At 47.8% G+C, this 18,138-nt stretch overlaps 1 protein-coding gene across 1 annotated transcript in view; it reads left to right on the top strand.

The window, feature by feature from the left end:
• The window catches only part of IPCEF1 (interaction protein for cytohesin exchange factors 1), a 419,927-nt gene that overhangs the window by 327,293 nt on the left and 74,496 nt on the right, over positions 1-18,138 (top strand). Inside the window, exon 8 of the mRNA XM_075339684.1 lies at positions 10,155-10,213. Within this exon, the coding sequence (XP_075195799.1) occupies positions 10,155-10,213 (59 nt within the window). The remainder of the gene's footprint in view (positions 1-10,154; positions 10,214-18,138) is intronic.

Raw genomic sequence — 18,138 nt, forward strand, 5'->3', positions numbered from 1 at the left:
ACTGCCATATTCAAAGAGATACTTTCTATATGCCTTAGTCTGGTGTTGGGGGTTATGAACTTCAAAATAAGAAAAATGTTTATTGCTGAAACATCCCATTATTTCTATTTTCCATGGCCAACCCATGAGGGACTCAGTGGTTGTTTGGATGAACATATACAGCAACCCGGCTTTCAGGACAGTACCATAGTTGTAAATATTTTGAATAAATTTTGATGGGAAAAACATTTTCAGATATTTTTATTGAATTTAGCACTACAAATAATGCAAATAATGCATTCCCTTACCTGGGGTTTTCCGTGAATAACTACACGTATCTAATGGGTGTCAAATAACATACACAAACTGGTAGGAAGAGAGAAGACTAGAGAAAGGAGAGGATGGACTGAAAAAGAGGATGTGGGGGAAGAATGTGTGGGGGGGAGTGGGAGGGCATGCGTGTACCTACTTCATTGTGCTAAGGCAGTAGTTGTATAACCGCCAGCATCCAGTAGTAAGAATAATTTATGGAGAAAGGTGTAATACTTGCTATAGATCATTGCTATGAACTTGATGTAGTTCCACCCAGGTATTCCATATATCATAAAACCTTTCTAGGCTGTCCAACCACGTTACATCAATACGTTCATATAGCATTCTTTTATCAAGTATGTCCTTAACCATTTGGATGGATAGGTAGGGAGTCTTCCATTTGGAAGCAAGGTGAATTTTTGCCACCATAGTGATATAGCATAATAGACAGAAGGATTTGTTAGGAAGCCCCATAGGTTTGTCGCCTAACAGGAGGCTAGATAGGCCAAGAGTTATTTTGTTTCCTAGTACATTATGAATGAGCAGCTTTATGTTGTTCCAAAACGTTTGAGCCTTGGGACAATCCGACCATATGTGCTATTTTTCCTTTTTCTTTTGTGATTGAGTAAATCTTTACTTGATTATTCCCCACAACTTAACCAAGCAAGCGATACAATTTAATCTGGATCGTTATAGTTCCTTTTCAATTGATGTTAAACAATATTGTCTTATGGTTTTAGAACATCTATTAAACCATAATTATTTCATGTTTGATTCTGAATTTTAGTTAGAGTGAAGAAGCCCTGATGGTTTCAAAAGTTTCCCCGTTAATAGCAATTTTGAACATATTTTGGTAGGACAAAAATTTAATTTTCAACAATGACAATCTGTGCATGACGTGGTTTGGTATGGCCCCCTATGGGTATGATCTGCTCTTTGTCTGGTTGGGTCACGACTCACGAGGAGGCCATGCCAAACTTCGTCAGCTACCTCAACAGCAATACTTATAATTTATGGTTTACATCTTTTTGTCCCAGTTCACACATTCTATTCCCAGATATTTATTTAACTGAAGTTTCACTCACAGGAAAAGTTCACACCTCCATTATATACCAAAAAAGGGGTGTCAGGTAAAACTATTCTACAGTCATCAAGCAGCCATTCTCCGCATACAATCAAAGCGATGCCTTACGGTGAATTCATTAGTGCTAGTGTGACGCCCTGGACTAGCCAGGTAGTCACAGACATAACAACATAAAAACCCCTTCCCCTAGACAGTTACACCAGTCAGACAAAAACCCTTGTTGCCTCCCTCCAGAGTCTGATCTCCACACCAGGTGGGGCGGAGCCAGGCGGTTGGCCCCACCCACCGAGGAGTTCACAGGCCTGGAGGCGGGAAAACAGATGAGATGAGTTTAGGAAAGTGAGAGGAGTGAAACGTCTGCGTGTGCCTGGGTAGGAGCCCAGGTACTGACAGCAAGGTTGTCAGATGGTGGTGGCTGTCTGCAGGAGTTAGCGGAACTCTGCAGAGCCGTAGGACCGGGGTCGGGCGGTGGCCCGTCGGTACCGAACTGGGGAGCAGAGTGAAGCTAAGCACACAGGCAGGGCCATCGGACCCCGACCAGGCTTGAAGCCGCCGACAATAGTCAAATCCGAGTGTGACAGGGGTTTCCCAACAACCAAGACCCGACAGAGGGCAACAGTCCGCACCATGAGGATATACAACCACCGCCATAGGCTAGAGATCCAAGGGCCAGCACCTGTGGGCAAAACGGGCTCCTACGGCACCTATACGTCGGGGAGCGGACTACCGGTGGGCAACCACAGGAGTCAGAACATTCTAACAGGTGCAGGGAAAGAGAGCCACCATCACACCGTCCGGGGAGAGCACATCAACACTGCAGCCGGCTGCGGGACCCGTCCATCCGGCCGTTTGGTTTACCAGAGACTCTGTCATTGACTGTCTGAGTGAGTACACCAGAGCCGTCCGGCATCGCGCCGCGCTGCCCCTGCAACCCTGCACCCCAGCCATCCAGCCTCCCCGTATCACCACCGGGCCCCGGGATCACCAACCCCTACCCACGGAGGGGACCACATCCTAGCTGCTCCCTACCATCTCTCCCGGGATCCCCGTCACCAGCAGCGGTGGTGCCCCCATTACCACATCCCATGGGTGGCGTCACGAACTCTCTCCCTAAACAAACCATCGCTTTTCACTCACGGGTGAGAAGCGCTGCTAGAGTGCCCGGGTCCGGCCCACCGCTCGAGCCACCGAGCAGCAGCAGCGAAAGCCCCGGACCCAAGCGGGGCAAGCGCGTCCCTTCCGCCTGCGACAACTTGGCGTCACGAACAGGATAGAACCGATCTACCTACCGGTAGAAGTGCGCCTTGCAGTCTCCACCGGCGGCGTCCGGCCGAAAAATTGGAAGTTCCGCCATCTTTTGGCGCGAAGATTTCCCGCTCGAGCGTCTTCCCCGAGCAGGGAAGGTGCGAAAGTGAGGCCCCGCCCCCAAAGAGGAAGTGCTAGAAAGAACCAAGGGGGGGCGGGTGAAGGGCTGCCTCATGTAACCGAGGGCATAAGAAGCAGGGACGCCAGGACTCTGCTACACATCCGGTTCCTGGGAGCACAAGCGCTGACATGTCCACCCCATCCGGCCACGCAGAGATCCCGGAGCCCACGCCAGGAACAGCGGCGTGGGTGGAGGCCCAGACCGCGCAAATGTGCTGCCGCCTGCAGGGCCAGGTCCGATTCTTGATGGAGCGGTAAGTGGCCAAAATGGAGGAGGTGGCGGCGGCTGTGCGGAGACGCGAGGTGGAGGCAGTATTGGAGGAGCGGGTAAGCGACCCACGCCCCTGTGTCCCTGAAGGACCGGTCGCTGTGGCCGAGGGGCCCGATCTGCGCGCGCTCACCCTGCTACCTCCCCCGCCACCTGCACCGGCTGTTGCCACCTCGCAACTAGGTCCGCTGTCCCAGACACCAGCTGCGGAACCCAGTCCGTCCGCCCTGGAGGATCAGCCTGAAGGTGTTGTCCGCGAACGGCCTGCGTCCCTCCCGCTGCCATGGAAGATCCCGCGGGAGGTGCTCGTCCGCGAAGAGAAGTCGTCGGCCTCGGAAGCGACCGCACCCAAGACCATCCCGGCCCCGGCAGTCCGTCCGGCTACTGGAGAGGTGGAAGCCATGAACCGGAAGGCCCAACAGGTGAGGCCTGCTGTCCCTGCACCCCACGCCTCGGCTGAGGCTGCACCGGGTCGCCGCTGCAAAGCAGCAGCCCAGGCCATGCCACCGCAGGACCCCCACTAGAGATTACCGGTCGTGGCCGGTGTGAGCGAAGTCCGGTGGGGCCCGACCCGCGCGCAGGGGCAGGCAAACGCCCCTTACTGGGACAAGGAGCCGAGCCAGTTGGGCCATGAAATTGCCGCTAGGGAGCAGTAGAGGGCCGAAGTGTTGGCACGCGTCATAAAGGAGAAGGACAATCTCCGCAACGCCACCTTTTCAGGTGCGGGGCCCGGTGTATGAAGGCCAGGTGAGAAGGTTTGATCCTCAGCGGGGATATGGCTTTGTGTATGAACCGGGCCTGGAGGCCGAGATATTCGTGGCCCGCCGAGATGTGAACTCTCACCTGCCAACCGGTCATCCTGGTCGCGATCTACAACCGGGCGACTTAGTGACTTACACCCGACATTGCGGGGAGTGGGGCTGGTTTGCCCTGGATGTCAAGCAGAGGGTAGACCGCAGTGCCCAGAGGCAGTCCCAGTCCCCTCCTCCACCGTCCCGTCCGGATGTGGAGTTGGAGGCGGCCTATGAGGAGGGTGACCTCAAATAAAGGCAGCGGTCCAACATTGCAGCCAAGTTGTCCCCGTTGGGACCCTCAGCACCCTGTTCTCCGTTGAATGAACACTAATCAATCCGAAGTTTCACCTGATCATCAACCAGTTGATTGCCGTCCGTTGTAAGACAAGTTGTCCCCGTTGGGACCATGAGTGTGTATCCTAAACAGCCATAGAACAAAATAGGGACGGCACCACCATTAAATATATATAGGTAATGGAAGTGTGCTTCAACCCATAAATAGAATCTGGAACACAACACATGGGAAAGAGTGAGCACAACTACACCAAACATGTACTGGAAAATCCAGGATAATGAAATCAAGCAAGAGGAGTCCCTTGTTGCATGCAAAAAGTGTGAAAAAGTTTATTAGTAACACAGAGAAATATTGTTAAGACCATTTAAAAATGGGAAAGATCAAAAGAATGATCTACCCATGAGCAAATTGGCACATCACCAACCAAAACCTCATGAATTAATATAAAGCATACAAGCTCAAAATAGCAGTACCAAAGGACAGTATACAGCAGTACATAGTCACCAATTGTAGGATTCACATAAATATGGTACAGATCAAAGAGAGCTAATACAATACCAGGTAAGTAAATAGTGAGGGAGGTGGTATGGGTGCGCCTGCCCCACGCGTTACGCCACCATATGTGGCTTCATCAGGGGTAAACTTACCCCTGATGAAGCCACATATGGTGGCGTAACGCGTGGGGCAGGCGCACCCATACCACCTCCCTCACTATTTACTTACCTGGTATTGTATTAGCTCTCTTTGATCTGTACCATATTTATGTGAATCCTACAATTGGTGACTATGTACTGCTGTATACTGTCCTTTGGTACTGCTATTTTGAGCTTGTATGCTTTATATTAATTCATGAGGTTTTGGTTGGTGATGTGCCAATTTGCTCATGGGTAGATCATTCTTTTGATCTTTCCCATTTTTAAATGGTCTTAACAATATTTCTCTGTGTTACTAATAAACTTTTTCACACTTTTTGCATGCAACAAGGGACTCCTCTTGCTTGATTCCATTATCCTGGATTTTCCAGTACATGTTTGGTGTAGTTGTGCTCACTCTTTCCCATGTGTTGTGTTCCATATCCTAAACAGCCCACATGAGAAACTGCTCATGAACATGGCCGAGAACTTGCAGGCCACCCACGAACTTGTGGGCTTGTAAATAGTTTATGGGCCGTTTTCCGTTCCGTGCCGCCTCCGGAGAGGCAGATTGGAGGAGGGACCCGCAGCGGAGCAGGCTGGGGTCCGGCCACCACTAGGACCGGTGGCCATCCTCCGGGGGTCAGGGGTCCCCCTGTACGTGGGGTCCCCTGAAGTGACAGCCGGGTGCGAGATACCGTACCCGTTCCCGCTCGGGTAACCTGGACCAGGACTGGGGAAGAGTGGTGCTGCCCATTTCTTAGGGGCAGCATCAAGGTTTAGGTTGCTTGGGTGGGGGAGAGGATGACCATGAACCCGTCCGTCAGTAATAAAAATGTTTTATATGTTTGAAACGTGAAAGTACCGAGCCTCCCGCAAGGGAAGAACTACAAATTATGCTTATGTTGAATGTTTACATGTTAATTTATCTTTTACAGAAAAATAAAACCGGTGGTGGACGGGCAGCCCATGGATGGTCTGCGTTTTACCAAGGGGGAGTGTGACGCCCTGGACTAGCCAGGTAGTCACAGACATAACAACATACACACCCTTTCCCCTAGACAGTTACACCAGTCAGACAAAAACCCTTGTTGCCTCCCTCCTGATGTCCACACCAGGTGGGGCGGAGCCAGGCGGTTGGCCCCACCCACCGAGGAGTTCACAGGCCTGGAGGCGGGAAAACAGATGAGATGAGTTTAGGAGTTGAAAGTGAGAGGAGTGAAACATCTGCGTGTGCCTGGGTAGGAGCCCAGGTACTGACAGCAAGGTTGGCAGACGGTGGTGGCCGTCTGCAGGAGTTAGCGGAACTCTGCAGAGCCGTAGGACCGGGGTCGGGCGGTGGCCCGCCGGTACCAAACCGGGGAGCGGAGTGAAGCTAAGCACACAGGCACGGCCATCGGACCCCGACCAGGCTTGGAGCCGCTGACAATAGTCAGATCTGAGTGTGACAGGAACCCCAGGGGTTTCCCAATGACCAAGACCCGACAGAAGGCAACAGTCCACACCGTGAGGATATACAGCCACCGCCATAGGCTAGAGATCCAAGGGCCAGCGCCTGCGGGCAAAACGGGCTCCTACGGCACCTATAAGCCGGGACGCGGCCTACCGGTGGGCAACCACAGGAGTAAGAACATTCTAACAGGTGCAGGGAAAGACAGTTACCATCACACTGCCCGGGGAGAGCACAACAACACTGCAGCCGGCTGCGGGACCTGTCCATCCGGCCGTTTAGTTTACCAGAGACTCTGTCATTGACTGTCTGAGTGAGTACACCAGTTCCGTCCGGCACCGCGCCGCGCTGCCCCTGCAACCCTGCACCCCAACCATCCAGCCTCCCCGTATCACCACCGGGCCCCGGGATCACCAAACCCCTACCCACGGAGGGGACAACATCCTAGCTGCTCCCTACCATCTCTCCCGGGATCCCCATCACCAGCAGCGGTGGTGCCCCCATCACCACGTCCCGTGGGTGGCGTCACGAACTCTCTCCCTAAACAAACCATCCCTTTTCACACACGGGTGAGGAGCGCTGCTCGAGTCCCCGGGTCCGGCCCACCGCTCAAGCCACCGAGCAGCAGCCGAAGCCCTGGACCCGAGCGTGGCGAGCGCATCCCCTCCGCCCGCGACACTAGCCATTAGCGTACATACTCTGATGACCACATTTGTCATCATGAAAGTGCGTTCGAGAGTAGGCTTTCTTCTAGCTGTTACAACAAATGATTAATAAGGTCTGTTTTCAAGAAAGCCCTTGCAAAATCAAAAACTATGACACTTCACGATATGAACAAGCATGGGAATAACTAAGAATTCACACGTAACATTTAGTACACCTAAAGCATTGTGTGCACGCTGCTTTTTTTGCCTCGTGTTTGCGCATTTTTTGGGTGCAGTTTTGGTCCCAAAATTGCATGCATTTCCTTCCCAAGCAAAGTCTGAGATTTCAATTTTGCGGTGCACACATTGATTGATTTTTTTTTTTTTTTGGCTGCATCTTTGTGGTGACCACAAAGATGCAGCATGTCAATTCTGTTTGCGTTTTGTCCCTGCATTTCGAGGACTGGCAGATCAATCCCCCACTGATTTGGGATCGGCGGGGGATTGATCAGCAGACTGATCTGGACACATAACGATAATCATATAAAGTCTATGGGGACCAGAATCCAGTGCAAAGGGGTAGGAGCAAGCGCTTCATATGGCGCGACTATCGCACTGCTCCCACGGCCTCTCATTCTTCTTCCCGAGCTGCTCATTAGGCTCATACATATTCACTGCTTCCCCAACGTCTGGGATTGGTTGCAGTCAGACGAGCCCCAATGCTGAGTGACAGCGCATCTGAAGCTTCCAATCACAGCTACCAGTGGGCAGGTCTATGCGGTCCAGTCAGCAACTGAGTCGATATCAGCAGTGACATTGCTCAAGTTAGTTGCGGCCACAGATGAGGTCCACCTGTGAACACAAATCACCTGAGTGATGTCCTCCCTGATCGTGTGTCTCACGTCACTCTCTGCACTCACAGCGGGCAGTCATGGCGCTTGCTGTGAGCTTCAGATGTAGCAGTGTTGGAAGCGTCATGGGACCTCTTGTGCATGGGTGTTTAAGGGGTTAATAAGGTGGTGAAAAAGGGTGTTTTTTTTAATCTTTTATTTCATAAGAGATTTTTTTTGGTGTTTTTGTTTATTAAATTTCACTTATGTGGTAGTGATGGGGGAGTCTCATAGACACCTGACATTACTAATCCAGGACAGCTGTAGGCTGCCATTAACTCCTTTATTATTCCAATTGCCACCACACCAGGGTAACGGGAAGACCCAGATCCAGCGCCAGAATTGGCGCATGTAATGGATGCACCACCTCTGGGGTGACTGCGAGCGGCTATTGTTAGGTTGGAAAGGGCGAAATAATCATGGCCTTCCCATCCAAATATTATCAGCCCCTAGTTGTCTGCTGTATCTTGTCTGGCTTTAGAAAAATGTTGGGGACCCACGTCTTTTTTTTTTTTTTTAATTTATCTATTTTTAGCTAATGCTCTATTTATCAAGCTATTCTGTTATTTTTTTCGATCTATTCTTTCTTATTATCTATTCTATATGTTCTTTCTATCTATTCTTTCATTCAGTAGATTTGACTTCAGCAAAAACGTGCTAAAAATGTGGTAAAACACGGTAAAAATCGTAGCAAAATGTATGCGCTTTTGCTGCAGTTGCATTTTTTTGGTCAAAAGTGCGCGTCTTTGCGGTCTTAAAAAGATGCAGTGTTTGCAAATAGCCGTAGAGTTCTCAATTTAATAACAACAGATGTATTATTACAAAATACCTGTCATTAATCAAAATGTGGTATTAGGTAAGGCAATAAATTATGGCTGTAGGTATGTAGCCAAAAAAGGACAGTCTTTAGGTAACATGTTCTCCCCTAGTCTTTACCAGTTGTGCGCTAGTCATTCCACCAGGTTACAATCAAAAGGCTTTTTCAGATGTGCTGGCAGTCGTTGCAATGCTTGCAGGTTTGTTGTAAATAGAAAATGCCGTTTTCTTCTTCCACATGGTGTGAGTCATATGATAACTTCATTCATCAGTTGTGACTCACTGCATTGAGTGTGATGTCAATCAAAAGCAATATGTGGGTTGCACAATCCGCAAACTAAAAAACGCATTGCTAAATTGCTTGCCGATATTCCTGCTGATAACGGCATATTCAGGTGCAGTACGGCATTTTGTTACTGTCCACAATGCTGACAACACTAGTTTCAAGTTTTGTGGTATAGAGAGGGTGAAATGTGTCAAAAGAAGAGAGTGTTGGCAAAGGCAACTTATGTTATGTGAAGCATTTTGGATTTTAATGCTGGGCACAAAATTTCCAAAAGGCATGACTTGGAAGAATGATCTCTTCCATATATAATGATTAAAGTTCAGGTTTCCCCTGTGATTTTTGCTTTTTCAGGCTGTGGTTAGTATAATTGGTATGCTCTAAACATGATTGGTTCCCATATACTTAAATGTAATTGATTCCTATGTATTTATAATGTGGCGCCAATGTTTTTACTTTATACTACTGCTACTACGGGCATTTTTTACCACAAACCTGTCAGTTTTTCTATTGTACCGGATGGATTTTGCTGCCTTTTAATCAATTTCAATAAAAATTATATATTTTTTTAAATTACCTGATGGTCAGGCTGTTTGCGTTCAGTTCCTGCCTTTATGCATATTGCATCCTTGCAGTCACAAAACCAACTGCTCTCACTGCCGGCACTAGAGAATCCTGACAGCATTTGGTGTGCGCATTGTGAGGATTCAGAATTCAGCAATCACACATTAACTGCAGACTTTAATCCCAAACTTAAACAACCCATTTAAAGAAATAGAGAATAGCTATCGTAATGACATGAAGAGTGGAGTGGTAAGTCGTAACCATGCTTCTCCCTCTTCTAGTCTACAGCGCGGGGAAGGCATGGTTTATATTTTCACTGCATTCTCCATGCCACTGCAGTGGCCATCTTGAAAGCAACAGGATTGGAAGGTCACTCTCAGCAAAGGAGGCAGCAAAGGGCAAACTGGGGAACCAGCTAGGGTTACTATACAAACCAGCAAAGGTGACTGTACTAAATGAAATGTATAGTCCCAGGGTCGAAGGTCAAATATAGGTAAAATAGCTCAGGAAAAGCTGAATTATAAAAAAAATTGTGCAATCATTTGATTTTGGATATATTTATTTAGGCTTCTAAAATTCTCTCACCTTTTGTTGCAAAGTTTAATATTGTCTTGTAGCTCTGCATTACGAGAGAAGTCCAAGAGAGAAATGTCAGAAAGCTTTCAACCAGTACTTGTAAATCAATGAGATAACAGACTTTCTTTTGATTCTCTTGTAGATTGCTGGAGTGAAAGTGACCATGATGATCTTGACTTAGGAGCAGAGACGCCTTCCTTAGTATGTGTGATACATGTTATGATTTATTGTGCTAAATTAATTAAACAGACATTCTGTTATTGCATAATTGTCGTATCCTACAAGTACAATTTTACGTTTTCAAGCAGTTTATCAAATATTTGTAATTTAATATGCAGAAATTTAAGCAATTGAGTACCGTATTTTTCGTATCATAAGACGCACTTTTCCTCCCAAAAATTTGGGAGGAAAATGAGGGTGCGTCTTAAAATCCGAATACAGCTTACCGGGGTGCTGTTTGTGCGGCAACCGGGTGCGTTCTGGCGTCCGGGTGCCTGTGGTTGCGTGCAGGCGGCCAGGTGCCTGTCAGTGCCGGCTGCCTCACTGTACGTGCGTGGAGGCGGGTGGGTGGGCAGCCGGGTGCTCGTTGGTGCTGGCTGCCTCTTTGTGCGTGCGGGCAGGCAGCCTGTTCGCTGTCACTCTGTGCGTGTGTGCTTCGGGCGGCCGGCTGTGCGGCAGGTGTGTCCCAGTGTGTCCGTGGTCCCAGTTTCCCTGCCGCCACTGACCGCTGTTGCTGCCACGGACCCGCTTTGGCTGACAGTATTAACCCGCCACGGCTGCCAGCACAACCTCTGCCTCCTGTAACCCCGCTTCACCACCACTGCTGCCCCCCCACCGGTAAGACAACACCGGATCATAAGACTGACCCCATTTTTTATTTTTTTTTACCTTTTTTTTATCTATAAATTTGGGTTGCGTCTTATAATCCGGTGTGCCTTATAAAACGAAAAATACGGTATATAGTGGCATGTAAAAGCTTGTGCACCCCTGGTCAAAATTACTGCTGTTGTGAACAGTGAAGCAAGTTGAAGATGAAATGATCTCTAAAAGGCATATCATTTAAACGTTTCAAGGAAAATAGGCCAATGCAAAAGTTTGGGGACCCTTTGAAAGTTGTGTGCTCAGATAACTTTGACCAAGGTTTCAGCCTTAATTAGCCTGTTAGGGTTATGACTTGTTCACCATGATCGTTAGGAAAGGCCTGGTGAGGCAAATTTCACATCTTTAAAAATAAAAACCCAGAATTCTCTAATCTTGTACCAAATAACAGCAGCCAAGGGTTCTTCTAAGCAGCTTCCTGACATTCTGAAAATAGGGGAGGCCCACAAAACAGGAGGCTATAAGAAGATAGCAAAGTGTTTTCAAGTTTTCCTTTCCTCAGTTTGAAATGTAATTAAGAAATGTTAGTTAAAAGGAACAGTGGAGATCAAGATAAGGTGTAGAAGACCCAGCAAAATTTCTGTGAGAGCTGCTCGTAGAATAGATGGAGGCAAATCAGAACCCTTGCTTGACTACACAAGACCTTCAGGAAGATTTAGCAGACTGGAGTTGTGGTACATTGTTCTACTGTTCAGACACACCTGCACAAATATGGCCTTCATGGAAGAGTCATCAGAAGAAAACCTCTCCTAAATCCTACTAGAGATGAGCAAACCTGTTTGATAAAGGCTTGCCAAACTCCGGTTCGGTAAAAGCTTGTTTGTTCGGGCTCAGCAAACACAAGCATTACACTTAAAACTCAGAATTTGGTTTTCCCACGAACACCGCATTTCCAAAAATACATTTGGAATCCGGCGCAAAGGGGTAGGAGCAAGCACTTCATACTCATCGATTCACTGGGGCGGCTGTCACACTGCTTCCGTGCAGCTGTACCCTATCTTCGCTGCCTCTCCTTCACTTCCTGTGCCACTCAACGCATATGCAGTGCTTTCCCTGCCCACCGACCGGCCTGATGTCTGTGATTGGTTGCAGTCAGATGCATCCCCAGAATGTGTGACAGCGTCTGACTGCAACCACTCACAGACCCGGTCTGCGAGTCATTATCATGGTATAAAAATAAATGAATACAACAATTTGCATAGTGTCCCCTCCCCGTATTCTGATGCCCAGCACAGATAAAGCCCACGGCTATAGGCTGCAGCCCCTAGCTATGCACTCATCTTGGTTGTGTATCAAAATAAGAGGAACCACATGTGGCTTTTGTTTTCTTAACTATTTAAATAAATAATTTAAAAATACAACGTACGGTCCCCCCCAATTTTGATGCCCAGCCATGATAAAGCCTGATAGCTGGGGCTGGTATTCTCAGACTGGGGACGCCAATAGTTATTAGACTCCCTGAACCTAAAAATAGCAACCTAAGAAAAGGAATGGATGGCACCACCTGAAAGTGGGATCTCCTAGGTACAAGAAGCACAATGTAATGGAGGAAGAAAAAGCGTACCTAAGGAAACGGGATCACCAATTGTCGTATCAAAAAACGATTGAATTTTATTTAGTAATGCAAAAATCACACATGACATGAATACAAAAATGACACAAATAGACACTTCTAAAACCATTTAAAAACATGAATACAAGACAAATAACCCATATGAAATGAGAAAATAAAATGTCCACACATAAAGATTAACCTAAACACGAGTCCTAAATAGCTCTGTGGTTGTACAACCCATTGATAATAAGGACATGGAGAACTGCTATAGCTCTGGGAAAGAAATTAACTGACCAGCATATTAGTGACACATGCTATGGTCCCAGCTGATAGGGGGTCCAGGTACAAAAAAATGTATAGCTGGCCTTAACTGGTAAACCGATAGCCACAAGCAGTAAAAAACAGGAAACCCAATAGATGCCTGGAAAATTCCTTAAGGCCAGGGAAACCCAGCATGAAGGCAAGCCCTACAAGCCTCCATGTGGAAGGGAAGCAAACCTGTGTGAGTCCAGGGCAGGACAGGTGAATCTGGTGGACCAGGAGTGGGTTAAAGCCCCACGCGTATCCCCACTGTTCGGCGGCTTTCTCAAGGGCAAGGCATAAAACAATCTATAACACATGTGGCATATATTTAAATGCAAAGTAATAAATAAAGCATATCACCTGTGTGTAGTAAGCCAAGATGGAGTTGTATGCTCACCAGCACTAATGACAGCAAATGGGGAGAAGTTGCCCGGGAGACCAAACAGACGCCGGAGTTAATGCGCATGCGCCGGGACCGAGTGATCGGCACACGTGCAGAAGCACCGATATTAGGGTTGTCTAGGTCGTCTGGACAACCATCCGATATGTTGCCAGTCCACGCATGCGCCCGTGTTAAACAATTGGGTAAAGGTGGGAGGTACGTTATATAAGGGACCACATATACAAAACTACATGCGCCGTGAATCGGCGCATGCGGGAAATGGGTATGGGCAGCACATTAACCATGGGACCACATGTTTTTTGGGGAACCACATATTATATATAACACATGCGGCGTAACCCAATGATCGGCACATGTGTGGTGAAGGTAATGGTGCAGGGAAGCCCTAATTATTAAAGGGGCCAAGAGGGCGTCTGACGTTAAAACAAATAACGCATGCGCCTGTGCCATTCAGCCAGTGCATTGCAATAATGTCAGGAAGGCAATCAGGGGAAGCGCAAAAGGGCGAACTCCAACCTATTGTTCAGGAAACCACCAAACATACAGCTGGCACATGCATGCGTATAGGTCATATGGCCAGCGCGTGCATGATACAGCCAAGACCAGGCAGGGGATTCAAGAATATGAACAATTAGAATTGCTGGACCACAAAACATCCTATATGTATATAAATGCACATATTTTGCAATTATTGTTTCACATGGGCACAGCATACAACAACACATATAGGGGGCCCCCATCACACACTCATACCTGCAAATCAAATCTCAAACAATTTTGAATAATTTTAAATATTCTTGGCCTCAAAAAGTACAACTTAACTTATAAATATCAACTGTAAATTTCACAATTTTGCCGATTTTATTAGAGGAATACATGAGAGGAATTGAAAAGGGGGTGTAGACCTAATCCAATATACCCAAATGGCCAGGGAGCACAAGTATCAGAGATACAGTATTATAATAATCTAAGGTCGGTCCTGTCACCAAATAAGCTGGAAACATAGGTGGATCCTGAGTGGAGATGTTGATTAGGAATGGAAAACAGGTCCTGGTACTGAAAATGAAGAAGGGGTATTCGCAGGATCATACGGTAAGCAAGTTGCCTAGAATAAAAAATATAGAGATAAATTAAAAAGTTTCATTGAAACCATTGAAAAGAATCTCCTCATTAATGCCATGTGGCGCAAGGCTGCTAAGTGAATAAATCCATTTGGGTTCCCGCCGTAGCAGTTCCTTGCTCACAACGCCAATCCTGATCCTCTGGTTGACTGAGTCAACCACAAGTATCTTGAGGCTTGTAGTCCGGCATCCATGGCAAGTGAGGAAATGCATGCAACAGATGAAATTATCTTACCTTTCTTCAAATCAACCCTTGCAGTGTTGATATTTGAGACATGTTGCTGTAGTCTACGCTGTAGCTTCTGGGTGGTTTGACCTACATATAATTTTGGGCAACCGCATTTCAGCAAGTATACCACGTTCTTTGATCGACAATTTTGGTATGACCGGCAAATAACCTGGTTGGGGACAATGGAAAGAGTAAAGCGGGCTTTACACACTGCGATATCTGTCCCGATATCGCTAGCGTGGGTACCCGCCCCCATCTGTTGTGCGACACGGGCAAATCGCTGCCCGTGCTGCACAACATCGCCCGGACCCGTCACACTACTTACCTGCCCGGCGACGTCGCTGTGACCGGCGAACCGCCTCCTTTCTAAGGGGGCGGTCCGTGCGGCGTCACAGCGACGTCACTGAGCGGCCGCCCAATAGAAGTGGAGGGGTGGAGATGAGCGGCCGGAACATCCCGCCCACCTCCTTCCTTCCTTCCTCATAGCGGCCGGGAGGCAAGTAAGGAGAGCTTCCTCTTTCCTGCGGTGTCACACATAGCTATGTGTGCTGCCGCAGGAGTGACGAACTACATCGTTACTGCTGCAGTAACGATAATCGAGAATGGACCCCCATGTCACCGATGAGCGATTTTGCATGTTTTTGCAACGATGCAAAATCGCTCATCGGTGTCACATGCAGCAACATCGCTAATGCGGCCGGATGTGCGTCACAAATTCCGTGACCCCAACGACTCCGCATTAGCGATGTCGCAGCGTGTAAAGCCCCAAGACCCAAGCTCCGTGTCTGTCTCCGGAAATGACTTGTAGTCAGGAAAGATTTCAAGTTTCTCGCCCTCCAGGCCACCATGTTAGGTTTTTCAGAGATAAATGAACAAAGTTTCTCTTCACTTTGAAGAATGTCCCAATTGTTGTTTAAGATCTTATACACATCATGCCATTGGTTATGTTATTGTGATATCAAGTTGACAGTTCCGGCCTTTGCACGATTCCTAGGTTCCAACAAATCCCCCTGATCCAGGTCTTTTGTCGTCTGGAAGGCTGCAGCGATGACTCGCCGCGGATATCCCCTAGCTTTGAATCTGCCAGAGAGATCAGATACATAAGTACGGAAGTCCTCCAGCCTGCTGCAATTCCTCGGAACACTCAAAAATTTTCCTTTGGGTATAGCATTCCGGACATGTGGAGGGTGGAAACTGGAGTAATGCAGCAGGCTGTTGGCAGCGGTGGGCTTCCTATAGAGTGACGTAACCAAAAGCTCACCTTCCAGGTTAATTCACAAATCAAGGAATTCAACAGATGAAGTGCTCTCTCTTTAAGTGGCTTTAACCCACTCCTGGTCCACCAGATTCACCTGTCCTGCCCTGGACTCACACAGGTTTGCTTCCCTTCCACATGGAGGCTTGTAGGGCTTGCCTTCATGCTGGGTTTCCCTGGCCTTAAGGAATTTTCTAGGCATCTATTGGTTTTCCTGGTTTTTACTGCTTGTGGCTATCAGTTTGCCAGTTGAGGTCAGCTATACTTTACTGCCCTAGATTAGTGGTGGCAGGGGTTTATGACACCCCCAATCACTAAGCTGAAAGTGAAAGTAAATAAACACTGAAAAAAATCCTTTTGGCATAAAATTCAAAACCACTGTCTTTTACCACTTTATTAACCCCAAAAACAACCAGGTCTGACTTAATCCACACGAGGTCCCACGATGGTCCTGGCTCAGATACATCCGAGCCTTGAGAGACCGAAAACATGTCCGATCTCTCCAGACTCTGTCTCGTGACAAGGACCCGGCTGGCAGCAGTGACGTCATTCAGTTCATCGGAAGTGCAGGGCCACGTCCTGCTCCCCGCCAGCACTTTAACAGTGACAGTGCCAGCATGGAGGAGCAGGCTACCCTCTACTCCCTGGATGACATTGTCCGTGTTGAAGGGCTGGCGGGGAGTGGGACATAACCCCGCAATTTAACAGTGGCAGTGCCGGCAGGGGGCCAGCTGCAATCAGTGGTGACGTCACTCAGGGAAAGAGGACCATGGGAACCTCTCTGCTGTGACCGCAACTTACCTGAGTAATGTCACTGCTGATCGTGACTTGCCTTGCCCCCTGCTGGCATTGCCACTGTTAAAGTGTGGGGTCATGTCCCGTACCCTGCAAGCCTTTCAACACTGACAATGCCGTTCGGGGAGTGCGAGCCAGCCCGCACCTTTATGTCAGCAGTGTCACTGTTAGGCCCGTTTCACACGTCAGTGAAAAACACAGACGTTTTTCACTGGCGTGTAAAACACGCACATGTCCCTGCGTGTGCTGTGAATCTCGGCACACGTGGGTTGTCTAAGTGCAATCCGGGCTCCGTTCTTCGTGGCCCGTGATTGCACTTAGAGATTCACTCACCTGCGCCCGCTCCCGCTGTCCATGGTGCTGATCGCTCCCGCGGTGCAGCATCCGGCCGGCGGTGACCCCCGCAGCAGCTGCTTCCGGGTCGGCTGTGTCGCGCATAATGAATATGCGCGACAGTAATCGACCGGCTTAGAAGCAGCAGGGAGAACGGGCTGCAGAGGACATCGCTGGACGCCGGGTGAGTTAAAATGTTTTTTATCTTAAAAGCACGTTTTTTTCTGGCACGTGTTTCACGGCGCACACCACTGCGTGGTCCGTGGAACATCAGTGATGCCAGAAAAAAATGGACATGTCTCCGTGCAGCAATCACGCACACGCGGGTACACTGCACGGAGACACGTGCAGTGAAAAATCACTGACGTGTGAGCAGACCCATTCATTATAATGGGTCTGCGTATGTCAGTGATTCTGGTACGTTTAAAAAAAAGCACAAACGTCCCAGAATCACTGACGTGTTAAAGGGGCCTTAAATGGAGCTGTGGAGTGAGCACAGCAAATAACAAAATAAAAGCTGATTGCTGGTGGTGCTGTCTTTTGGACCACAATTGATCTGGCATAATATTAATAATAATAAAAAAAATAATAATAATATAATTAAGTTCCACAATTGGATGTGTTAATTTTTTTTTCCTGTGCTGAGATAATCGTTATATATGTGTCCCTGCTAGGTACTGTGTAAGGCCTGGGTCTGACTGTGCAGCAACATACCACAGTTCCTTCCCAGGGAAGAAAGAATAGCTTTGGATTGTAGATGCTGCATTCTGTGAGGCAAAACATTTCCCTGCCTGTTCAATAACAAGTTTTACCTCACAAAAAGAATCAGCTGTGATCCCAAGCTGTGCTTTCTGTATACTTTTTTTTTGTAACTTCCCCCTGCCAGGAGATATGGTATGTTCATACCATGTTCCTGCATAGTCAGACACAGCCATTACACATTACATACCAGGGACACATATATAGGATCTCAATACAGGAACATTTTTATAACCCAGCCATCCAATGGTGGAACCTATTATCTCTAACTATTGATTAAAATGTACTTTAAATACCTATGCCCCGATATACTTAAGTTCTCGTGAAAAGCGTTTTCCTATTCATTGGAATCAATTTTCCTTGATAGCCACTCACAATCTGGGCTATATTTATAGGTGGTGCTGAGCATACTGTAAGAAGGTAGACTGTTGCTGTCACATTCCTTTTTCTGAAGACATCAATCACATTATTGCATATGTATAGCATTTTATATA

The sequence above is a fragment of the Anomaloglossus baeobatrachus genome, chromosome 3 (assembly GCF_048569485.1).
Source record: "Anomaloglossus baeobatrachus isolate aAnoBae1 chromosome 3, aAnoBae1.hap1, whole genome shotgun sequence".
NCBI classification, from domain to species: Eukaryota; Metazoa; Chordata; class Amphibia; order Anura; family Aromobatidae; genus Anomaloglossus; species Anomaloglossus baeobatrachus.